The 26,995-nt window shown below is 36.2% G+C and overlaps 1 protein-coding gene across 1 annotated transcript in view; it reads right to left on the reverse strand.

Moving 5' to 3' along the window:
• The window catches only part of CAND1 (cullin associated and neddylation dissociated 1), a 40,497-nt gene extending 14,581 nt beyond the window's left edge, over positions 1-25,916 (reverse strand). Inside the window, exons 1-6 of the mRNA XM_036251612.1 lie at positions 25,553-25,916; positions 15,160-15,303; positions 7,470-7,624; positions 4,486-4,609; positions 2,596-2,852; positions 2,406-2,511 (exon numbers count right to left, since the gene is read on the reverse strand). Coding sequence (XP_036107505.1) covers positions 2,406-2,511; positions 2,596-2,852; positions 4,486-4,609; positions 7,470-7,624; positions 15,160-15,303; positions 25,553-25,620 — 854 coding nt within the window. The 5' untranslated portion in view covers positions 25,621-25,916. The remainder of the gene's footprint in view (positions 1-2,405; positions 2,512-2,595; positions 2,853-4,485; positions 4,610-7,469; positions 7,625-15,159; positions 15,304-25,552) is intronic.
• Positions 25,917-26,995: the final 1,079 nt, after the last annotated feature.

The following is a 26,995-nucleotide window of genomic DNA, read 5'->3' on the forward strand; positions in this document are numbered from 1 at the left end:
TTTTCAACACCAAAGCCCTACATCTTTCTCTCCCACTGGCTTCATTTTAAAAAGATTTACTTTCCAAATTACTTATTTATATCAATTTTAAGATAAACTTTAACCTTCACATATTAACATCTCTGGATTCGAAATGATTTTTATAAAAAATGGTTACATTAGAATATTGGGTGGTATAGAGAGAAATCTATCTACAGTAGTCCCCCACTTATCCATGGGTTATATGTTCCAAGACCTCCCCAGTTTGTACTGCAGACAGTACTAAATCCTATATATATTGTTTTTTTCCTACACATACAGTGATACCTCGGTTCTCGAACATAATTCGTTCCAGGAGGACGGTCGAGAACCGAATTGTTCGAGAACCGAAGCAATGAAACCAATAGGAAAGCGTGACTCCACAAAGCGTGACTCTCTCTCTGCACTCACACTGATGACGCAAGCAAGGCGCGCTGGGCCGAATGAACGCCATTCAGCTCAACTCGGCTCATCTCGGAAGTTCGAGTTCCAAATATTTGTTCGGATTCCGAGACAAAAGTTTCTCGAATCTCCATTTGGTCGAAAACCGAGGCGTTCGAGAACCGAGGTATCACTGTACATACACTTTTATGGCTTCTCTTTGGCATATCAGAACTGCCAGCATTACTACTTTTACATATGGGGGCCATCACAGTCATGTGCTGCATTATCAATTTTTCGGTCAATAATGGACCTCATGTATGACAGTGGTCCCATAAGATTATAATAGAGCTAAAAAATTCCTATCACCTAGTGATTTAAGGTCTTAATGCAATGTATTACAAAAGACTTACTGTGTTACAACTGCTTACAGTATTCAGTACAGTAAGGTTTATAGCCTAGGAGTTGTAGGGGAATAGAATTTGTCACCCTAAATTATGTCTGTTGGTGTAAGGATTCTATTAAGCTGGTTAATTTTAAAAAACAGCAGACAATAGAGAAGCTCTGAAGAACAAGTACCCTGTGTAAAAGATATTTACATTTATAAGGGAAATCTCTATTTGTAATGGTTCCTTCCTGGCTGTACCAGGAACAGGGGGATGACCTTATCTTTAAAAACTTGTATCAATGAAGGAGACCAGGACTCAAATCTGTATAATAACCTTATGCTTGTTTATCATGTCTTTCCTGGTAATCTCCCATAACCGACTCCCCCCACCCTTAACATCATCTTTTCTCAATTGAAAATGGTATCTAAGGGGTGGCTTCAGCCATTTTGACAAGTTAATCAGTTTTTGTGGGACTCTCTCATGTAGACATGAGATATACATGTTATTAAACTTTTCTTGTGAATCTTTCTTATTATAAGGGGTCTCAACCAAGAACACAGAAGGGTAGAGATAACATTATTTTTCCTCCCCTACAGAGCAATAGGCTCTATACCACATAGGTATGTCGCAGGCTATACCATCTAGATTTGTGTAAGTGCACTCTATGATGTTTGCACAAGGAGGAAATCACCTAATAAGAAATATCTCAGAATATTAATAATATAATAGTAAGCAGCACATGACTATATTAAGTAAAACACAAGCACTGATAACAGAGATAGCTATTAACTAAAGGTCTAGTAGTATATATACAGAATGAATACGCTGGAAAAAGGGATGATTCACATCCCCATAGGATGGTGTGAGGTTTCATTAGACTCCTCAAAAAGGGGTGCAATTTAAAACTTCTGGAATTTTCCACTTAATATTTTCAGATTAGTTGACAGTGGCTAACTGAAACCTCAGAAAGAAAAAACACGGATAAGGGGGACTACTATATGCTATTTTTTTTAACATATGACTAGAGGATTAAAAGCCCATATGAAGTTGCTCTTTAGCAGTTAGGATTATTTGTGAAAACGCCAGTGGCACATTCATCTAGCCTTGTTCTTCTACCTATAAGCTAAGAAGAAAGAACATATAAATGCTCAAAAACAAAGGAATAACTTGTTTCTCAATTAAAAGGATGAAAATGAATCCTTCAATTTCTGACTGTAACAATTTGGTGACTATAGCTACTTAAAACCATGAGTGACAAGGGACTGCTGCAGATAACCACCAGTGAAGTATCAAGGCACTGTACTGTGTGCTACTACGCCGTCAATTCCAGGCAAATGGAAAAAGAATCTGTTATATGGCCCCTTCTAGTACATAACTGCAGTTTTATTATTAGAATCAAGGTTTCCAAATTGAGAACCACTGCCCTAGCAAAGTGGATGTGACAGACCTCAAAAACTGATGTAAAGATACAAAATTCACTATACATTTATACATTTCTGGCCTGATTCCAGGCTGTCAGTAAAATATCCCATTTCTTCTCACCTACCTGATCTAGATCTTAACTACTATTTTAAAGAAACATTTTTATTTGAAAAAATAGAGATCTTAAAAACTTACCTTCTTACAAATGATTCAAAGGCTTGAATACAGTATTCTCTTAATTCATCATCATCTACATTACAAAATTTTACCACCAAAGGAATTATCTTCTCAAGATATTCACCTAAGAAAAGCATACTGGTTCTTAAAAACATTCATTAATACTTTTTAATTAAAGAAAACTTGAAAATATTTAAACATTTCTTACCTATTCTATGACCAGCTTGCCTACTAATAGCAGCAATACATTGTATGTAGGTTCTTGTTGTTGACATGGAATCATTTTTGGACAACTCTGACAACAGATGTTCAATAAGATCTACAAAAACTATATTTCCACAGCTCATAACCAGGTGGCCAAGAGCAATAATAGTTCTTTTCCTCACTGCAAGTCTAGGGCTGGTCAACTGGGGGAGTAGACAGGTCAGAATTGAAGGATGGAAATTAACAAGAAGTCCTCCTTGCCTTAAAATAAAATAAAAAAAGAAAGAAAATGACATAAATTCCAGACATCTGAGCATTACTGAAATGTCTGGCCCTTGAACTCAATGTATTCCAAGAGTAAAAATTTACATGACATAATCCAAATTCAGAATGAAAGGAAAACTGAATTCTTATCATCTCTATCAATCCAACTGAAAACTTCAAGTAAGTGAACATAGTTTTGAAATTTGTATCCCTAAATTACTTTCTAGAACCTAGACCTGTATTTCCCATTTATAGGATATCCAATCAACAGACTTGGGAATATATTAAAAAATAAAAAACACACAATGATCTTGTAATTTTCCCCTTCCCAGATCTCTCAATTAATTTTCTCTATTGATAGCTTTTTCCTCTATTACATGTCTTTCAGGGTTCACAACTCAAAATATCAGCATCTCTTGACTACTCCCTCCACTGTCTTTCCTCTAAACATCTATATACTAAATTTCACTTATCCTGTTGATCCAACCCTCTCTTCCAAATCATTTCACATGTGTAGTTCAGTGAGTCAACAGCAGTCAAATATCTATGTGCCAAGACAATTCTAGTAATTAAGGCACACAGAGAACAAAAAGTCTAACTGAATTTTCAATACTTATTAAATTAAGTATAAATTCCTCACCCTTCTCAAGATGACTCCAATCTATCAGAATGACTTCCTACTACTTTTCTATTCATTCTATATTCTGGAAAACTAGAATACACTGTTCCCCAACTCCAAGACTAATGCTGATATATTCTATACCTAGACATATACACCTGTGCCCTATCCCTTCTTCAAAACTAAATTCAAATGTCACTCTTTCCACAATAAACTTTTCTTGGATCCTTCAATTTTAAACTCTAAAACACACTATACTCACAGTTAATATTTAGTCTAATTCTGCCTTATATTACAGCCATTTGTATTCTAATCTCCTATAGTCAAGTATAAGCTCTTGTGTGCCAGGACAATAGCTTTCCAGTATGTACCACACGAAGGCACTTATTTATTTTCAAGTAGAGTGTATAGCCACAAATAATGATGACGCATAACAATTATGAAAACCAAGGATAAACTGAAATTGACAGGTCTTTTTAAGTATTTTCCCCATGAGTTGTTATTTAGATATTTGTATCTTCCCAAATTTGACTTCCTGAGGAAAGTGGAAAAGCTACAAATATATAAAGACAAGTTCATTCCTCTTCAAGACTATGCAGTATAAACATGGTTGCTGAAGTTTATAAATCACAAAGACTATGCAGTATAAACATGGTTGCTGAAGTTTATAAATCACATTAACTGGAAAACTTGCTACATCTACATATCTTATCTAAGTAGAAGATTGTATTCAATATAAAAGAGTAAAACAACAAAAACTTTGCTGAAATATTTAAATCACAAATTTTATTAACTATACTTCTCAAAACTATGTAAAACATGCTTGCTATGCAATATTACATGATAAATATAATTAGCTTATTTCTCCCCTCAATCTTAACCATATATATTTATAAAACAGCCACAACTTAAACACAAATAATTTTAGACCAAGTTTTATTATATTTACCAGAAGTTTAATAAATGTACATAGTATGTATATTACAAGTAATAAATTATAGGCATGCTTACCTGCTCAACATATCAGCCATAATATCCAAGGCTTCTAGCTGAACAGAGACATCTTCCTGCTTTGCTATTGCACTGGTAAGACGCCCAGTAATCTTTTTACATACATTAGCAGCTAATGCGGAGCCTGCATGAATTTAAGAAACCAATAATAATTTCAAGGTAAGTATTTGAATTCCACCTTATATTCATGGAAGTTGCCAAATATTCAACAACTTTAAACTTAATTATGAGACTGACCCAAGAGATCTGTGTCACAAAAACATGTATTTAAAAACAGGTTATTTTTCAATAAAAGAATTTATTAGACATAAACAAAAATTAGAGGTCATAACTGCAGGAGTACATGACCCAGGGAAGACAGTATCAACTTATATGGACAACTATTTCTATGAATGGCATGAATACCAGCTGGAGTTAGTAGTAGCTGTAAGTGCTTGGAAAGCAGCAATGAGATTTTTCACTACCGGAGCCCTCTTTTACCAGTAACCTAAACTTTTAAATTTCAGTGAATTAAAAACCAATGATTAGCCCTGGCCAGTTTGGCTCAGCGGTTGAGAGTCAGCCTGCGGACCAGAGAGTCCCGGGTCCGGTTCCCGCTAGGGGCACATACTACAAAAACAAAACAAAACAAAAACCAATGATTAACATGTTTTCTTTAAAAAAATAAAAAAAGGATAACTGTAACTTCTAATAAAATCCATTCTAATCCAAAGATTACATAACTTCATTACAAAGTAAAAATGTTGTTCCAGAGAACTCTTAAGTCAAGGTTACCATTTTCAAGTAGATTTGTGGCCCTGACCAGTTTGGCTCAGTGGTTAGAGCGTCGGCCCACAGACCAAAGAGTTCAGACCAAAGTTCGATTCAAGTCAAGGGAATGTACCTCGGTTGCAATTCGATCCCCTGCCCCTAGTTGGGGTTGTGCAGGAGGGAGCCAATTGATGTGTCTCTCTCACATCGTTTCCCTCTCTCTCTCCCTCCCTCCCTTCCATCTATCTGAAAATCAACAGAAAAATATCCTCAGGTGAAAATTAAAAAACAAAAACAAAAAAACCTATAAAAAAAAATAAGTAAAGTAGATTTATGTTATTAAAAAGTGAGAAAAACATTTTTTTTTCTCCAAAAAATAAACTGAATGGTTGACAACCAGAAATCAACTAAGAACAAACATGTTTCAAAAGGGAGGGGGGAATATCAATAAAGCTAATGCAATTATAAATAACATACTTGGTGAAATAATTGTAGTTTTAATTTTTTTATTCCCAAGTAGTTATAACAGGCTCACCTTATCTAAGGATACTAGTAAACTGAACTAACTCACAGCTGACTTAACAGTGTTAAAAGTTTTGTATAAATTCTAATGTAAAGCAAATTTAATACTGAAAATAAAGCGCTAATCAGAAATAACTCATGAAACAGTTATCTTTACCCTCACTGAATAGGATGGTATAACTCTATTCTGTAGTCATGGTACATACAATATTAAATCTTGTTCCAATATAAGAATCCTTCAGAAATGATATTCCTATAAGATACTTAAATTCAATCAAAATATTAATTTAACACATTGTTGACTGGCAGTTTTATGCAGAAGTTATCTCATGTCATCAGCTATTTTTTCGTAATTGAGTATGAAAGTAAAACTTTCAGTATACTTTTAAATAAACTTCAGTATACTTTATTTATACAAAATGAATTTAAATGAAATTTTGAACATATCTGCTACATATTATATATATTTTAGTAATTTTTTTGGAGTGGTATACTGTATAGCAACCACGTACGTGTAATGGTACACAATGTTTTGCAAATATATCTCGTTTCACTGAGCTTTCCTTCTGAAACATACACTTTGCATGTTCCAGTTGGATTTTTTTTTTTTACACTAGTGACTATTTTTTCTAAAACGTGGTCTTTTAGTTGCCCTAAAGCCTAAAAGGTGAAATCAATGAAAGGAGCTCTTTTAGAAGTACCAGAAGAAGTGTTAGATTCTGAGCTGCACTCATTTGAACCAGCAGATATCCATTTCCTAGCTACTTCAAGTAGAAATTTTTTGTATCTTATTTTATTTTGTCTATTGTAATTAGAGTAAGTTTTGAATGCACTGAATAAAGTGCAATTGATCAGAACAAATGCTACTTTTTTAGACCACTTTATACTTTCCAAAGAGTGGGAAGAAAAGGAGTCCTCATGAGAATATAGAATGGTGTGCTGTTTTTCGAACTTCAACCCTCAGGGCAGAGTCACAAATACAATAATCCTATATTACCCTGAGTTCCAAAAATTGAAATAGCTATTGCAAGTGCAAACACAAGTTAACTCGTGAGCGGTCAACAACGTATGGGCATGAAAATAGGAGTTAACTCATGAGTGGTCAACAATGTGTTAATTAAAATGGAATTTATTTTTTGCTGATTGTGGTTCAGCAGGTTGAGCAAAGAACCATGCACTGAGAGGTCACTGGTTCGATTCCTGATCAGGGTGCAAGCCTGGGTTGTGGGCTGGATCCCCAGTAGAGGATGTGCAGGAGGCAGCTGTCAATGTTTCTATCGTTTTCTCCTTCTCTCTTCCTCTCTCTAAAAATCAATAAAAATATTTTTTAAAGAGGATTTATTTTAAATCAAAAATAAGACTCTGGCTCTGGCTGGTTTTGCTCAGTGGTTAGAGCGTTGGCCTGTGGACCAATGAGTCGCAGGTTTGATTCTGGTCAAGGGCACGTACCTCAATCGGAGTTCGTCTCCGGCCCTAGTCTGGTCGTGTGTGTTTCTCTCCCTCCCTCCCACTCTATCTGATGATAAACAGAAAAATATCCTCAGGTGAGAATTTAAAAACAGACTCTAAACTTTTTTTTGTTCAAAGGAATGATTACCAAAGATCTTTTAGGATAGACATCTCTCTCCCGCCCTGGACAGGAAGAAACAAACAAAGAGTAGAGAAGAAATACCTCCAAAAGCAAATAGAAAAATGTGATCTTGCTTACTTACCACTGGAAGCTGGAGGAAGTTCTCCAATTACTGTTTTAAGGCCAATACTTGAAATATCTCGAAGTTGTTCTTTATCAGAAAGCATGTTAGTGCAGAGGGTATCTACAATAGTCTCTACTTGGTATTCTTTCACTTTACTCACTAAAGGCCCAAGGCTGTAATATAAAAAAGAAAAACTAAACTTTACATCTAGATAAATATAAAAACAAAAAATGAACAAATAGAAACATTAACTTTCCCACCTAGCACCTGTTCAACACAAAGTAAACACATTATGCCTGAATCATAAACAGTATATAAATAAGGGTATAAAGGAAATTGTTGATTCAGAAGCTCCTTGTAATCTGTTTTCAATTTTTTCCCTACTGATTTCCAGTATAGTATAGAGAAATTTAAGATAGTACTACTTTGTTCTCCCAAAGCATCTTGTATATGCTTTTCATATTAGTATTTTCTGTTGTTACAGGTTTGCATGTAGGTCCACTGGTTAAGGAGAGAAGTCACTGCTTTATGTCCTTCCCATAAAATCTAGCACACAGTAGTAATGTTGACTGCATGACTACTCAATTAAGGAGGAGCCATTATATTCAGGACTATACTGAATAACAAAAGTATAGCCTCTATCACCAATAATCTCCCATCTTGTTGGTAAGGTAAGGAATCAACATGACTACTTTAGAAATAAATTGAAGGCATTCACTACTCTGCACGATTTTTGTAAAATAATAATAACTTTTAAATTCAATGTTAGTATTCACAGATTACACCTAAGAGATTTTTAGGTACTGGGCTTTGATGGAATGTAGTTAGAAAAAAAGAACATTTCATATACAAAGATCAGAGACTAGAGTAAGTGGAATGGATATTGAAAGAAATGAGGAGAGGAAAAAGGCAGATGAAAAATGTAATAGGAAATTTAGGCCCCCAGGGCATTATGGAGAACCTTTAAAGTTAGACCAATTCATATAGATAGATGTGGTAAATAAAATTGAGAGCTAATAAATAATTTCTCAAGCATAAGTGACAAAATGAACAGTTTAATTTGATACATGCTCAGATCAATGTTTCACATATATATGCCCAGTAAATAAATACTACTCGATTACAGAAGTGGTAGGGAGAGAAATTTGGAAAATAAGAGAAGGAAGAAAAATAACCAAAAATGTTAAAATCCAAGAATAGCTCAAACCAAAATGAAGGCAGTGACAACAAAAATATGGCATATATGGAGAGAGACCTAATGTGAAACAATGAAAACTGGAGGTGAAAATAAAAGGAGTTAAAAAATTAATTTTAAAAGTTCTAGCTTCTGCCCTGGCCAGTTTTGCTCAGTGGTTAGAGCGTTGGCCTGCGGTCCAGAGAGACCCGGGTTCGGTTCCCGCTAAGGGCAGTACCTCGGTTGCAGTTTGTCCCCGGCCAACCACTCCATGTGTCCCTTTCACATCGATGTTTCTCTTTCTCTCCCTCCCACTCTATCTGAACAAAAAACGAAAAAATGTCCTCGGGTGAGGATAAAAAATAAATAAATATAAGTGACAATAATAAACCCATTATATGTTAACATAAAGAACATTTTAAAGAAAAATAATTATATTCTCCAAAAAATACAATAAAAGCGAGAAAATTTTACATTTCTGCAAATTAATTTTTTGGCTTAATAGAAAACAACTAGATCCAATCTGCTGTTATATCATATAGCATGTGGTCTCTGGAAAATTATACTGTTCACTGATGAGAAAAGGAGAGTCAAAGGGAAAATAATACTCTAGCATTGTTTTGACACTTTCAGGGTCATGGGATGTCCCAAGAATCCCCAAATCAAACTTTGAGAATTGTTGCTATAAAATATTTGATTAACCCAAAAGAAGGCAGGGGAAGAAAACCAACAATCAAAAAACTCAAAGAACACCAATAACAACAAAAAACCAAGAAGCAAAATGGCACACCTAAATTCAACCATATCAATATTTACAATAAATGTCAACGGACTATCTGATGTCTACAAAACACAGAATTTAAAAATAAAAACAGATTAAAATAAAAATCTTATATAGAGATATACTATACAAACATCAATCTTAAAAAAGTTGGAGTGGCTATAGTAACATAAGAGAAAATATATTTCAAGATATGGTATATTTAAAGAGAAGTATTTTATACTCATAAAAGGTCAAGTATCAGAAAGATGTAATTATAAATGTGTATGAACCCAGTCATACAACTTTCAAAGTACATGAACAAAATCGACATTAAAAAGAAAAACAGCCTGGCCGATGCGGCTCAGTGGTTGAGCATCGACCCATGCACCAAGAGGCTGCTGGTCAGGGCAACAAGGCCAGGTTGTGGGCCCAATCCCCAGTAGGGGGCATGCAGGAGGCGGCCAATCGATGTTCTCTCTCATCGATGTTTCTATTTCTCTCTCCTTTCTCTCAAATCAATAAAGAAAACAAACAAACAAAAAAAAAAACAAAGAAACAAACACAACCACCTTGAAATCTTAGAGTATGGTTCTCTGACCATAATGGAATTAAATTAGAAACCATTCAAAATAAAAACAAACATCTAGATAACCTTCAAACATTTGAAAATTGCTTCTAAATAACCCACGGATCAAAGAAAAATCACAGTGGAGATTTAAAATACCTCAAATAGAATGATAATGAAAATACCAAAATTTATAAGATGTACTTCAAGAAGTACTTAAAGAAAAATATATATTTTTAAATGTTTCAGAATTAAAATAGAAGAAAGGCCATGGCTGGTTTGGCTCAATGGTTAGAGCGTCAGCCTGCAGACCAAAGAGTCGCGGGTTGAATTCTGGTCAAGGGCACGTACCTCAGTTGCAGTTTGGTCCCCAGCCCTGGTTGGAGTCATGCAGGAGGCAACCAATTGATGTGTCTCTCTCACATTGATGTTTCTCTCTCTCTCTCCCACCCACTCTATTTGAAGATGGATGGAAGAATATACTTGGGTAAGGATTTAAAAAAAAAAAAAAAAAAAGGCAGTGAGAAGAAAAGTAATAAGGAGAAGGAATCAACAAAACAGGCAACAAATAAGAGAAAATTAACAAACCATAAAATCAGTTATTTGATAAGAATAATAAAGTTGGTAAATCCCCAATTAGAAGAACTGAAGGGAAAAAAGAGAAAACACAAATTACCAAAATCAGTATTAAAAGAGGGACAGTCACTTTTGACAATTATTTAGGTAGAAAATCCTGAGGCATCAACAAAAAAAGTATGATATACTACAATTCATGGTTAAAAGACTTATTCTTGTTAAGATGTTGATTCTCTTCAAATATTTCTATAGCTTCAACCTGAGCTAGCTTATTTATAGAAAAAATAGAAGTTGACAAAATGATTCTACAATTTACATAGAAATACAAAGACCCTAAAAAAATAAAGATACTCATGGGAAAGGAGGAATCAAGCTAAGAAACATACACTACCTTACTTTTAGACTTTTATCTCCAGCATTTCTCAACCAAGGGCGATTTTTACTAACCACTGAGGGAAGAAGGAATGCTACTGGCAAATAGTGTATAAAGGCCAAGGTACTGGTAAAGATCCTATAGTACGTAAATAACACCTCACAACAAATAATAATCTGGCCCAAAAAGTAAATAGTGCCAAGGTTGAAAAGGCCTGACTATGCTATAAAACAGTGTTGCACTGGCATTAGGATAGACAGATAAACAGAATACAGTCTAGAAACAGACCCACACCTCTATAGCTAACTGATTTCTGTACAAAGATGCCAATGTAATTCCCTAGGGAGAAAAGGTGTTTTCAATAAATGGCACTTCAACAACTGGTTATCTTTATGGGGAAAAAAATGAACTAATTTCCTATTTCATAAAAATTAATTCAAGACAGATCACAGAACTAAAAGTTGAAGCTATAAGGCTTTTAGAAGAAAGGTAAACAAAGATTTCTTAAGACACAGTAATTAATAACCATAAAAGAAAAGCTGAAATTAACTTTTAAATTAAACTAAACTAAATTTAAAACTTAAGCTCATCATTGCCCTGGCCAGTTTGGCTCAACAGTTAGAGCACTGGCACTCGAACAGAAGGGTCATGGGTTCAATACCTGGTCAAGGGCACGTACTTGGGTTGCAGGTTCAATCCTCAGCTCTGACTGGAGTCGAGCAGGAGGCAGCCAATAGATGTGTCTCTCTCACACTGATGTCTCTACTCTCCCTCTCCTCCACTCTGTTTAAAAACTCAATGGAAAGGTGTCCTCGGGTGAGGATTAACAAAAAAAAGAAAAAAAAAAGAAAAAGATAAAACAATCTCATCAAATTGGAAGAAAATATTTACAAAACATGTGCCAAAGGACTTATACCCAGAATATATGAAGAACTCCTACAATTTGATAATAAAGACAACTTCAATTTTTAAAAAGATCGACAAAATATAAACAAATGATCAATAAACACAAAATAACACTGGACATCATGAGTTATTAGGCAAATATAAATTAAAAGTACACCTGCACACCCACTGGAATGGCTAAAATTAGAGTGACACAACTAAGTGTTGGTGAGAATGTGGAACAACTAGTCATTTCATGTAAAATGGTAAAAATATTTTAGTAAACAATTTGGCAGGCTCTTAAAAAATCAAAATGGACAATAGCAATTTCATACTTTTAGTATTTATCCATAAGAAATAAAGATACATGCACTAAATTAACTCATACAAGAATGTTCATTTTATCTTTATTCATAATATCCAAACCTTAGAAAGACACCAAATGTATAATGGACTGTGGTATCATGGACTGTTAATCAGTAATAAACTCATGAAACACTAATACACCCAACATAGAGATAAATCTCACAGATGTTAATGAGAGTGAAAAAAGCCAGACACAAAAATGCACATACTGTATGACTCCATCTAAATCAAGTTCTACAACAGGGCACACTAATTTAAGGTGAACAAAACAATGGTGACCTCAAATAGGGATGTTTTGTGTAAGAACACAATTTTATCTTTTTCAAATGATAAAAAGGTCCAACTTTTCACCTCTGATGCCTGCCACCTTCATCATGTACTTTCCATCCTATTTTACTTCACTGGTCTATTAATGCTTCACTACTTCACTGCTTTGATTAGAGAAACATAATAGTGTGTGTTCCTACCAAGTAAGGCTAATCAACACCCCCACTCCCATCCCAACTCCAGCAACTGTTATACTTTTATAGGGTTTTCTTGGCTATCTTGAGCAAACACCCTGTGCCCTTCTCCTTCCCACCAAAATTTACTTTAGAATCAACTTGTCTAGCTTGTGGAAAAAAAAAAAAACTAGATAAAATAGTTAAATTAAGTTCCTCTTATATCATACAATAAATACCCTCACTCAAGGTCACCATTGTAGTATTTATTGTTACATTTATTCCAAGGCATTTCTTTTTCTGTTGCTATAATAAATGGACATTTGTTACCATAACTTCCAACTGGTTATTAACTGCTTATATAAAAGCTACTAAATTTTGTTCATTAATTTTACTTTCTGTTACTTCTTATTCTTATTGTTTACATTAAATTTTTTTTCTATATTGACTTAATTTTCCCCATGTACCTTTCCAATTCTTATGCGTCTAATTCCCCCCTCTTGCCCCCCGTCTTACAGTGGCTAATACCTTTTAAAAGGGACAGACACACAACTTTGCCTTGTTCCTGACTTGTGTGTGGAGATATCTGGTAATTTATTGGTATTTGTGTTGAGGTATGAAAGTGTGTTTGTGAACTTTTAATGTTAAAAAGGTACTATCAATTCCATATTATTAAATGTTTTATTTCAAACAGAAGATGAATTCTCTCTAGTGAGATAAAGCATCCCTGACTTGTTCTTTCCCCTAATGAAACATTATATATGCTGGTCTTTGGAAGGTGCTTCACTCCTCTCATTATCCAAAGTAGCCTAAATGTGTGTGTTTGTTTGTTTTTTAAATCAAAATCAAGGTAAAATCTTGCAGTGCCTTGACAATTAAACAGGCAGTTTTTTCCTTTCTCTGATCTATTAACATGATGAAATACATGTACTAATAAAGCACTTAATATTCAGCTGCCCTATATTCTTGGGATGAACCTCACTTGATCATGGTATTCTACACTTAGTATAATGTTTAATTTGATTTTGAACATTTAAATGAAACGTGTCTATAGTTTTATTTTTTTAGTGTTATCTTTAGTCAGGATTTGTTATCAGTGTTTAGTTTAAATAAAATAGTGGAAGGTTTTCATACTTTATGTTCTGAAATAGTACTAGAACTGTGTACTGGAATTATATATTCTTTGAGGTTTCAGAGCGTGTAAAAAATTTCTGGGCCTGAGTGTCTTTTGGGTAATAAATTCTTTGACAGTTTTCCCAATTTCTAGATAAGGCTACTTAGTAATTCAGCTATCTATTGGGATTTTTCCTCCCCCAAGAATCAGATCCTGAGTTTTATCTCCTAATTACTTTTCTTCATATCTCAATTATTTTCTTGAATATGTCATTTCTCCCCCAACCCATTACTTTTACATATAAAAGACCATCAAAAGATCAAAAGCTCAGGTTCCTACGAGTTAAGATTCATACTCAAGTGAAAAAAACCTACATACCTCTCAACTCTCAATCTGGAAAAAAAGACTACTTTTTCTTATTGTATGTAAAAGCTGGTAAATGTTCAGCATATATTTTGAACAAAACTTTATTAAGCACATGGCAAAAAAACTTTAAAGATAAAAATACCAAAGTAAAATTATAGACTCATTGGCATTATTTTGCAACTTATCATTTTTAAAGACCCATTTTATTTTAAGCTTGCAAATGTCTTAGGTTAAAGAAACATGTATAAAAGAAAGTTGTATGGCATGTCTAGAAATTCTATGCTGATCTATGATTTCTCACATTTTTGCCTGCTCTTACAGTAAATATGTAAAGGCTTAGCGCAAAACAAATTAAAAACATTTATAAAATATCCAATAAAGAATAAGACAATGCTTCATTTAAATTGATATCAAACACTGTATGACATAAAATTCCATAATTTAATTCTATATGAAACTAAGTTATATTTATTAATAACTTACTATGTAAGTTGTTAAGGATTTCTAATATTTGGTATGCATAAATAGATGCAGTAACAGAACAAGTTTAAGTTTTCTTGTTAGCATCATGCCTAACAAGATGTTCCTACTGTACAGTCCACACAAAGACAATTGGAATTCTCACAATCTTAAGAAAGGTTCTTTATAAGTATTTTATCATTGGTGTTGATTCGTTAATGATGGTTTTAACTGCTGCTATTCTTTAAGTATTATTATTTTTATCTTTACTTTCCTTGATCACTGGTTGTTAAATTTTCCCTACACTGGAATATAGAGTTGGATAGAAGCAGGAAGGCCTATTTTAATAAAGCAAAAAAAACACAAAAAAACAGGTCAAACAAGTGAGGGAACCACTCTTTCTGGAGTTTCCTATATGTATGTCATAAGAAATAAAATACCATAAAAGGCTACATTTAGTCAATACAGAAACTATAAGAAAATGTATCATATGTACCAAGTATAAACGCTAAACATTCACAGGCCACTTATTCCAGAAAGACAGTACAAGACTAAGATACTTTACCAATTATCACATTATTTGAAATGTGGTAGAGGGCCTAGTAAGCAAGTAAAAAAACAACTTACCATTTGACAGCTAAATTCTGTACCTCTCCATTTTTATCTTCCAGTAACTTCAAAATCATTTTCACTACTTTCCTTTCACTATCATCATCCAACTTGATAGAATCTTTCTGCAGTTCTGTCATCAAATCATTTGTAGCCATAAACCTATCAAAATATATTAGAATTTGTTGATAATTTAAATACAGTATCATTACCCAAAATTATCTCCCCCAGGTTAGTCTTGACTTCAAATTTACTGACAGGACCTAGTCTTTCATTCTAATTAATAGCATCACTGCTTTTAGGGAGAGAAAAGCTCCTCTTAATTTTTTCTTTGCATGTGATTTCAATTTTATCTAGGAAGCCTTTGACTGTGATCAAAAATACCTTCCTAAATAATACTGTGTATTGGACTGAAGTTACATATTATAAATTACTAGGAAATTACCAACATATAAATTTTCATCTCCACCCCAATTCTCACTAGTTATCAAGTGTCTTTTTAATATGATAATGAGGTGATTCTAGAAAGTTGTTCCACCTGACATCCAAGCCCCTCCCCCCCTTAAGAACCACTGTCAAAGGAAGGTTTAATACTGAATGGCCTGACAAAAAACCCTGAGTGATCAATGGTCTAATCTCAGTTTTAAACGAAAAGGGTTGAATGGAACAGCGAATTGTGTAGAGCAGGCAGAAGGGGAGTGGGAGTAAAGAAAAGGGGGTCAATGGGGAAAAAAAGGAGGGCCATCTGTAATACTTTCAACAATAAAGATAAAAAAATAAAAGGGTTGAACAGAAGATAAAAATACGGTAAACAGACTTTCAGGTTTTCCCTTATACCTCACCAGGCAATTCATTACTGTAAAAGTAATTTCTCAAAATATCAGATAATCACATGAAATAAAGCCCCCAAATCTGTTTAAAGACCAAATGAATTTTCCCCATAATTCTTGGCTCCCCTTACCTATAAAAAAGAATCTAACTGAAATAACTACGTAATGCTCTTTTCTTTTATTTGAACCAGATCCAGTTTTAGAAAAATTCAGTATTTTATGTTACATGCAGAAATGTCAAAAATCCACATTTAAATCAATAAAAAACCAACCATTAGAGATGAAATGATAAAACAGCTATGCAGATAGTCTGGAAATGTAGGCAATAAACTATGTGGCAAGGATTTGGCAAAACAACTTATTAATTTAGCAACTCATTACTTATAAGGCAATTTAAGGATAATTCCAGTAATCAGTATGTTCATTTAATGCTGATTTCACAAAGTTTTAAACTACATACAAACACAATTCTTACCAAATGTTATAAAAGTTGTTTAAAGAAAAGCTTATGTTTAAATTGGGGTAATACAAGGTAAATTAAGCATGTACTTTTAAAAAATGGGCATTTCTCCTAATTAAAAGACCTTCCCCATTTTATATGACAAAAGTAAATCAAAACCACACAATATTCTGGAAATTAAAATAAAACAAACCGAGTAGCACATGAATGCAGGCACTTCCACACATAAAACATTAAAAAAAGCATCGTAACCACTTTACTTAAAGTTCATTAAATAACCATAGCAGTTAGCACTCCTAAGAATCCCTGAAATGCTAATCATCTGGTTAGAGAAAAACATAATGACCATCAATTTCAATAAAAAAGCAGATCTCAATGTAAAAAACTGATGTTTTATGGTTCTGAAATGATTCTACTAGCATACAGATTCATTCATTTAACCATTTATATGCCTATGGGCAAAGGACAGATAAAAGATAAATAAACTATGGCTCCTGACCTCAGAGAGCTTACATTCTAATAAAGAAGTCTACTGATTGTAAAAAAAAAAAAAAAAAACCTATTAATTAATGGTTAAATTTTTTAAGTGTTAAAATGAGCACCAGCAAAATTAGCGATATTTTTAAAACTCAGAAAAATTGGACTGATGTTGTATGAGATTATAATGAGTTACTTTTTAATGCTGACACTTGAAAACCAGAAAATTCTGAGAATTTCTTCCTTCTGTTAATTTAATATAAATAAGTGTACTATAAATCTTCTTATAAAGAAATCGACCATTTTGAAAGCTGTCCAGGGCAAATTCAGAAGCCAATTGGTAAAATGTCTCTTGAGCATTTACTCTTTTAGGTATGATGCTAATGGCTAAGATAATAAACATAGACTCAGTCCCTTTCTCTTAACTTGTTCATCTACTATGGCAGACAGACAGGTAAATGGATAAGTTTAAATCTTACAAAAATTTTAAAACAATACTCAAGGGCATTTGGCAATGATTACACCAAAGAAGTGATGGTTAGTTTTGTTCTCAAAGCATTAATAGGGGTTTGCATTGGGAAAACTGGTTTGGAATTTTAAATTTTTTATTTTTGTGTGGGTGGTGAAGGTGGTGATGAATAAGTACCTCAAGAGTAAAGGACTTAACGAGCAATTCAGTGGAAAGTCAATCTGATAAGAGGGCAGGTAGCATATACAGTGTGGATCTGTGGACAGAGATAATTCACATCCAGACTGGTCAGAGTAAAATGGTGAGAGAGTTCAAAACAGTGCTCAATTTAAAACTTATTAACTATTTATTTCTGGAATTTTCCATTTAACATTTTTGGAACACAGTTGACTGTGGGTAACTGAAACTGCAGAAAATGAAACCGCGGATAAAGAGGCAGTAATGTATCCTCTTCTCAATCTACATAGTGCCATGTTTTATGTACATTTGTGCTTTTTGTTGGTAATTTTGATATTTAAAATGACCCCCAAGCACAGTGTCAAAGTGCTGTCTAGTGTTCCTAAGTACAAGAAAGCTGTGATGTGTCTCCTAGAAAATATGTCAGATAAAATTTGTTCAGGTATGAATTATAGCACTGTTGGCCTGGACTTCAATGTTATGAATCAACAATGTGTATTAAACAAGATGTTTTTAAACAGAAACACACATAAAACAAAGTTACAAACTGACTAACTGATGAAAATTCTGTGCCTTGCTCATAGGAACCTAACCCTATATTTCTCCTAGAAGCAACGGTTCAGTATTGCTAATTAAATCTTTACGGCAACTTTGAATAGTGAGAACCAACTCTGAGATTTATAAGGTTAAAATTAATAGGGTTTTGAGATGGATTAGACATGGAGATGATAAATGATGAGTAGGAAATGGACAAAGAAGTGAGAGGAAAACCACACAACTCAGGTGTTACATACAGTTGAGTATATATCCTGTCCAGAGTCTTAATGTTATTGAACAGCTACTGTCACAACCACTCCTCTTTTAACAGGAGAAAGGATTAATAAACCTAGTTCAACTAGACTACTTTGAATGGCCAGTGCTCTGATTAGAAACAACAAAGTATCAGCAATAATGAAGATGTGAACATCATGCATTAATGTCCTGCAGACGAAATCATTCTGCCTTTGGCCAAAAAATGAAGACTGAGGAAAAAAAAAAAAAAAAAAAAACAGCAGCCCCTGAACCCAGGAACTGATCAGAGGCTTATACCTAAACCTCAATGTTGTTCCAAACTGAGCTGATGTTTACAGCTAAAGCATATTGTTTCCTGGACATATACAACCTCACAGAACAACCATACCAGACAAGTTAATTTAACAACATAAAATACCAAAAACTTCCTCCTCTCTGAGTGACTGCTACTTCCTTACCAATTACAGCTCTTCCTCTGCTTTAGTCGGCCCTACCTGTAACATTAAGATGTCAAATGACAGAACTGCCCTGGTTTCAAACAACATCCAATCTAAAGCAAATCTCCACTTCCTTAGACCTTTCCCAAAAGTACCCAAATAAATAAGTCCCAATCCTTGCTGAGACATCCCACAGTGTGTGTGCCTCCCTCACTGTAATAGTAATAAACCCAAGCTGTGTCAGGGATACCTATATAAGAGAATTTCAAGAAGGAAAAAGGGGTAAATTGCTTACAAATCAAATTGACGAGTAAAGAAAATACCCACTAAATTAGTTACATGAAGACTGTTAGGAATTTTGGGGAGAGTAATTTCAGTAAGATTAAGTGGGCAACAGCTAAAAAGTTCAGAGTTTATCTTGTAGTCAATGGGAATTAGTGGGAAAGGCATTCATCATCTGTGATATTGAGGAAGAAAATTCTAAAGAAAGAGTTACCAACAGATTGGATTAAAGAGGCCTGAGCCGATGTGGCTCAGTTGGTTGGTCCTGTGCACAGGTCGCAGGTTGGATTCCCAGTTATGGCACACACCTAGGGTGCAGGTTTGATCATAGGTCTGGTAGGGGAGGCAGCTGATCAATTTATCTCTCTCACATCAATATTCTCTTTCTCTTCCCTCCCCCTTCCTCCCTCTCTAAAATCAATGTAAAAGAGAGAGAGAGAGAGAGAGAGAGAGAGAGAGAAAGAGAAACCCCGACCAACCGGAGATAGGGAGACTAATCTGAGAAATACTCATCAGTTGACCAAAGAAGAAAAGAAAGGTAAAAGGGTAACATCAAGGTTTTCCAAATGGGACAAATGGTGGATGGTAATGTAACAAGACAAAATAAGAATTAAAAAAATAAATAAAAGGCTTAAATTAAGGTGGGAGAGGGGGAAATTAAGATGTTAACTTTCAGACTCCCGAGGGAGTCCCATGTGGATTTAACTTACAGGCAGTGCCATTCATTCATTTATTCAACAAATATTCAGGGGGTATTATCATTGGGAACTGTGCCAGGCTCTGCAAACACAGTTATGAACAAGACAGTCATAGTCTGGAACTTATACACCAGGCTTACTCTACAGGACTGAAAGTTCCTTGAGGAGAGAACTTATTCACCCTTAGTAAATCCAACGTAGAGAAGCATAAATAATGGTAGAAATAAATACCTTGTACTGCACAATAAGTAACACTCACCACAACTCTTCCCCTCACAGGTAAACACAATTTTGCCCTGTGGCCTACTGCATCAAAAATCTAAATGATGTGGGCCAACTGCATCACTCAATGAACCAATTCTCTTTTAAAGATCTTGTACACAGATGACTGCTATCTGACTTTTTCTTATTTATTCCCTTAGAGTCATGAATTAACCTGGGACAGTCTTAATATCATTCAGGTAAACAAAACTAATTTTTAGTCATCTTTCTTCTTCCCAGTTTCCTCAATGAGGTGCCTTTCCCTTTTTCAGTGATGAGCCATGATCACTGCTGATAATCAGTGATACTGGTATACCTATATCAAGAAAAATCATATTAGTGAAATCAAGTAACATTGCCATCAGTCTGCAAAGTACTTAAAAATGCCCCCAAACCACATTCTTTATCTCTACAAATCTATTTCTTCTGATTAAACCTACTTTTTTTCAAGCACAAGCAATCTAGATAACTTCACTTAGTTTTTCCTGTTACATTACTGTAAATGCCCACACAGTACTTTCAGCTATGTTATAGGATCTCTAATGTCCCTTCCAGCTCTCAAAAACCTATGCATCCATTTAACAGGGCTGAGATTATTAGCATTCTTAACAGCTTTTAAGAAAATTATTTCCAATATCCAAGACACATAAACAATGGGTAATGCAAACCATTATCAAGCTAGGAAATTCAACAATGCAGTGAATTATTTTAGATTGTATAAAATGGTATTTAAGAAAACAGATTGGTAGCTTTTACATTGGCTTCTGGAGGAAACTTGCCCAAATGCTTACATGCTTTTCTCTTAACTCTAGAACTAAAATGCAGTTCAACTAAAATAAGCATCTATTGAGAACCCACAAGGTCAAGTCACTAAACAGAGTAAAGGATTCCATTCAGTAAGACAAGGTTACTACCCTCAAAGAGACTCCAGAACAGTATTCACCCCCAGGTGCAGTCCAGATGTTATCTACTCTCTCTCCCCCAATGAAATTCTGTAGTGTGCTTTCACAGTTTTCTCTACCTACAATTCAAAGACCTAACTCAGACACTCCACAAACATGAATCTCCTTGCTTTCATCTTCTCTGCCACTTCAGCCTGACAACGACATATTGCCATAGGGTTACTTTTCTTTTTACAACAGTGTCTTAACCATCCAACAACCATGTAGATACTACTGAGGGGCAAGCACTAGATCTTCAACTTTTTGCAGTCTCTCTTCGGGAATTATTAAAAGCATCTTCCAGCCCGGCTGGTGTGGGTCAGTGGTTGAGTGCCAACCCATGCACCAACAGGTCACTGGTTCGATTCCCAGTCAGGGCACATGCCCAGGTTGTGGGCCCAATCCCCAGTGGGCATGCAGGAGGCGGTCAATGAATGTTTCTATTTCTCTCTCCAAAAATCAATAAAGGGAAAAAAAAAAACATCTTCCAGCACAAAATATTCCATAACTCTAACTTAGAAGGAACTGAAATTTATGAGCTTACTCTCAATGTCACCCAGTCAAAACTCTGGAGGAAGAGCATAATGTGGCAGTTAAGAGTTCATTCTCCAGAGCCCTGGACGGTTTGGCTCAGCGGTTGTCGCGTTGGCCTGCGGACCAGAGAGTCCTGGGTTCGGTTTCCGCTAGGGGCATGTACCAAAACAAAACAAACAAATAGAAAAAGAGTTCATGCTTTGTGGGTATCTGCAAAGCCTAGATTTACTACTGTCAAACTGACTTTGGGCAAGTAATTAACATCACCATTTCAGTTTCCTCAGCTGTAAGAGACTGTTAGTATCAAGTTAACTAGAGTTGTAAAAATAAATAGGATCAACCTGGCTGGGTGGCTCAGTTGCTATTTGTACACCAAAAGGTTGTGGGTTCAGTTCCTGGTCAGGGCATATACAGGAGGCAACCAATCAATGTTTCTCTCTATCTCTCTAAAAAAAAAAAAAAAAAAAGAAAAGAAATAAATAAAACTTATCCTCAGGCGAGGATTAAAAATAAATAAATAAATAAATAGGATCAAGGGTATAAAGCCCACACTAACCATTAATATTAACTATTATAAATAGATCAAAGAATGGCAAATTTTTTCTTTAACTCTTGATTCCTTGGAATACTTTAATTCAGTTGGTGGTGAAGTATATAAAAATAAAAGCAGAAATTTGTTACCTTAACCCACTGAATATTCAATATTATTAATATTCTAAGTGGAGTAATCACGTGATTCATGTACACTGAATTTCAGTCTGTTATCTACAGAATCACCTACATACTGGCACTAAACCTTAATAAATATATGTCCTACCTTCAAAGACTATAGTAGACTAAACACGAAAAAAAAAAAGAGAAAGAGGCATTAGTTGTTTTTTTCAATAAATTGAGCCTATTTTTAAGTCCTATAAAACAATTCTTTTAAAGTGCTGACATTTCAAAACTTTCAAACCGGCACTTATTTCTTTATCTTCTTTGCATTAAGGGACAATGCAGTTATCCACAAAGATCTGAAATTTCAGGCCCATAAGGGACCTTTTGTAATCACCCATATACAAGTCTCTCAAGTGAAAGTTTAATTCCAAATTAAGTAGCCTGCCCCAAATCTCACAGATATTTCACAACAAAAAATCCTACATGACTAGAACTTATATCTTGAAACTAGCAGATTTTCTGCTTGGAGTCTACCATGAGAAGAATAAACTTTTTTCTTCCTTTTAGATGTTTTTTTTTTCTTTTACCCTAAGCACAAGGTAGACTGGTTTGCACATGTTGGATACTCTAATGTTAATTAGCCTTGTCTTCAACATCCTTCTGGCACTAGGTATTTTAAAACACGTAGTGGAAAAACGGTGATATTTACATCAAAATGAATAAACAAGTAAATTTCTAAAGAGAAACTAGAAAGCATCATTTTAAAAGACCACACATGCCCTGGCCAGTTTGGCTCAGCGGTTAGAGCGTTGGCCTGCGGTCCGGAGAGACCCGGGTTCGGTTCCCGCTAAGGGCACGTACTTCGGTTGCAGTTTGTCCCCGGCCCTGGTTGGTCGTGCGGGTGGCAGCCACTCGATGTGTCCCTTCACGTCGATGTTTCTCTCTCTCTCTCTCCCTTCCTCTCTCTCCCTCCCACTCTATCTGTACAAAAAAAATGGAAAAATGTCCTCGGGTGAGGATAAAAAAAATAAAATAAAATAAAATAAAATAGACCACACATATTCAAGTAAATGCCTGTACTGAAAATATACAGAAAAATCTCCAAAATACTTGACTTCAAATGCTCACTATTCTAATTAGTCTCTTAAATGTCTGTAAATTTAATATGTGTAAGTCCTTTAGTTCCAAAGACTTGTCTTGACTGTTAACTGGATGGCTTGAGCATATCACAAGTCTTTAAAACAGAGTTAATAAAAATTCTTAATGATGCCAAATTAATGGAAGTCATTTATTGTTCCTAAACATATCTTCTACCTAAAAGTATTTTCTATAATACTCACCAACTATTAGAAATATTTCAATATTACACTTTTGGGAGAATTAATTCTCCAAGCAATGTCTTGATTTTTTCCAGCCCAAATTGATAGATAATCCTTATCAAATTCAACATTGACTATAACTTAATTTCTTTCATATAATTTAAAACACAAAAACGCAAGCATGTGTATATTTTTGCCTTTACAAGAAATTCAAGAACGCTTCAGTCAATAATCACATATGCATATTATCACGTTGATCTCTGTATTCTAAACATATTACCCATACACAAGCCAGACTAGTTGAACCAAATTGTACTATTATAGGGAAAGTGCTATCTTTAGACTGAAATCAAACACAATCAAAATAAAATAAAATGTAGTACTTTTACAGAATGAGCCAAATTGACAGAAATGGGAAAGAGGGGTGGGGAATCACATCATACACTCTATTAGCTGATAGTTATGTATATTTCCATTGAAATATTTAAGCTTCAGTGGCTTGAGTTGGGAGCAAAGTTCCAAATGAAAGGGAAGCACATTCAAATCCTTTTAAAAAACAACGCAAAACTTATTCCTCCTAATAATCTCGATTTTGGCCCTAGAGCTACACAAATCCAAATATCAAAATACCCAAAACAAACATGTCTCCTCCAAAAAGTCACAGCACTAAAATCTTTAGTATTAGCAAACTTGATTTTAAAAGTTTCAAATGCAATACTAAAAAACTCCCTAGGTAACAACTTTCTAAAAATCAATTGGCTTTGAAGTCACATAACTGAAACTATTTCATTGGCCATTTTCATATGCCAGCAGATCCATTTAATTAGGAACACAATCTCTACACTTTTCACGGTTCTTGTTTCACAAATCGGGATGTTTATTCCTGGTAGATAAGGTTCAGACATGGTTTCAGGAGTTAAATCATACCGTTCATACAATAAACAAACACACTCTTCAGCAACAATTTTAATGGAAGACTGTATGTTCTTTCTTTTAAAATACACACAAAATACAACCACTAAGCCTTAGAGAAACAAGACATAAGAATACTTTTTTAGATGGAGAGTTTTTTTAGTTTGTGATGGGATGGAAGGCGGGAAGAAAAGAATGTAACAATTACTGTAGTGCCAAAGTAAAAGAGAAACAAAGATAATCAGTGAAAATATAACAGTTCTTCAATATGCATGTTACCACGGATAAGTCTCGTGGACCAGACAGGATAAGTCTCCTGGACCAGAACTGCTATATTTACCATCCCATATTAGAAACCTCCTCTTCCCAAAAAGATCCATTTGCTTGGTTCACTTTTCTGTTTGAAGTTCAGCAATTCAACTTTATGGCAGTAAATTTTGGATATGTGTTTATATATATATTAATAAAATAAAACTGAAACCCCGAGTTCCTGCTTGGGTTTTACCTGACAAGGGGAAAATGACAGAGATGCTGGCGGGAAAATCCTTCGAGTCAAGTTTCCTCCATCCTGGCTGCCCTCCCCTTTCTTCCCACTCTCACGAAAGAAATAATCCGGAGAGAAAGTTTATAGGCTAATCCAAGAACTCAAACACAAAACATAAAAGCACGTCGTTCGAGATGCCCGCACCGAGGCCCACTCACAAGCACGGGGAAGGAGGGGGCGGCTGGGTCCCCGAGTGGGCTGCAGCTCGGGCCCCCGCGAGCAGGGCGGCCTAGCGCCTCCGGCGGGCCGGCGAGTAGGCCCGGCCTCCCGTTCTCCGAGCCTACAGCAACTCCTTTCCCCACGAGGTGAGTGATTTCGCTCCTCTGGGCTACCAGGGGCACGAAATTCATGTCGGATGTGGGGGAGGGAAGGGGTAGCAGAGAATGCGGAGGGGACGTTTGGGGACACAGACAGGGCCGAGGGCCAGTGGCGGGCAACGGCCCGGAGAAGAATGGGGGAGGGGGTTACAAGGTGGGAGAGGAAAGGGCTGCAGGGACCTGGGAACCGAATGGTGGGCTGGGGACTTCGGGAAAGCGGAGAACCGGGCAAGGCCAAAGGGGTGGGGCCAGGGCCGCGGATGGGGGACCCCGAGGTGGGTTTAGGGTCGGATTTCGGCCTTACCTGAAGTCCTTGTCACTGGATGTCATTTTTTCCAGCAGATTGGAAATGTGGTAGGAGGCGCTCGCCATGTTGACGGCCTCGATCCCGCCCGCTGGCGCTGCTGATGCTGCTGCCCGCTGCCGCTCCTCCTCTCGCTCGCGGCGGTCTCGCTTCCAGGGTCGCAGCGCGACGCCGACGCTGACTAAGGAGGCGCCTCGACGGGTGGCCCTCTCACTGGCGAGGCGTGGGCCTGTCCCGGGGAAAGCAGAGGCGACGAGGCCGGCCTAACGACGGCGCTGCTCGCTGGAGACCGAGCTCATGGGAAGCCAGGAGTACAGCAGGACCTCTCAGGGGAGCCAGACACTTCCACTCCGGCTCGTCTCGCTCGCACTCTCTCCCTAGGGCAAGAGGCCAAAACCCGCCTCCTTCGCTCTGGGGGCGGAGGCGGTAGACGCGGGACGCTACGGAAAGCTGAGGTCAGGGTTCACCGAGGTGTCCCCACGCACGCTGGAGAGACGCTAGTTAAAGGGCAATGCTGTTGGAGGAGGCTTATGTCAGTCTTCACATGTACCGCCTTCTAGGAGGCACGACCACGACCAAAAGGGGCTGTTCTCGCGAGACTCAAAAGCGACGGTTAAAGATGGGGGGCGGCGAGTGGGACGTGTGTGCTTTAATCTGAAAATAACGTCTTTTTTTTGTTGTTTTTTCTGCATGACAGAGAAATAGTTTACGATCTTTAAGGATTATAAAGCTTGGAAGTAGTGCTCAGTAAGGGGTTAGCCTGGAGACGCGCAGAAGAACTAAAAGGAGCTTTCATTTCGAATCGCATGCGTGGCCTACATTGCTTTAACCACGATGGTATAATGTTGCCACGTAAAAACCACAAGTCCCAGAATTCAGTTGGTGGGGGCGGGGTTTACAGTGGATCAGGATGTGATTGGCTGAAGGAACTTCTCATAATTGGCTCCCGTGGAAAGAATGAATGCCGGGATGTGCAGTCTGCAAGGCAACTGTGGTGGAGAAAACCTTTAGCTCCCCGCGCACTGGGTTCTGCAGCTGAGTCGAATTTTCTCTGCTTTTGGTGTTACGTACGAGATGTCTGTAGAGCTAGGCTGCTGCCGTTTGGGCGGGTGCATTGCGGATCAATTGATGTTCTTAGCAAAGGTCTAGTAGCGACTTTTAATTCTTGAGAGTGATGGTAGCCTCCTCTAAAGGCAGCTGACCCTCAGCTGGGCGTACTCCTTAGGTGCGTTGAAGAGCCAGCTCTGTAAAGCAAGAAGGACCGTCATGACATTAACCGATGATTGTATTCGGGACCTACTCGTTTCCTTCAGAATAGCTAAATGACTACCTTTGTAGTTAGTTTTTGTGGACTCGATAATCCTACCGCTGTGTATTTTATTGTGCCCAGAGACATATACACACAGCAATCATCGATTGGATATCAAATCACTTGTTTTAGTA

The sequence above is a fragment of the Molossus molossus genome, unplaced genomic scaffold (assembly GCF_014108415.1).
Source record: "Molossus molossus isolate mMolMol1 unplaced genomic scaffold, mMolMol1.p scaffold_m16_p_10, whole genome shotgun sequence".
Lineage (NCBI taxonomy): Eukaryota > Metazoa > Chordata > Mammalia > Chiroptera > Molossidae > Molossus > Molossus molossus.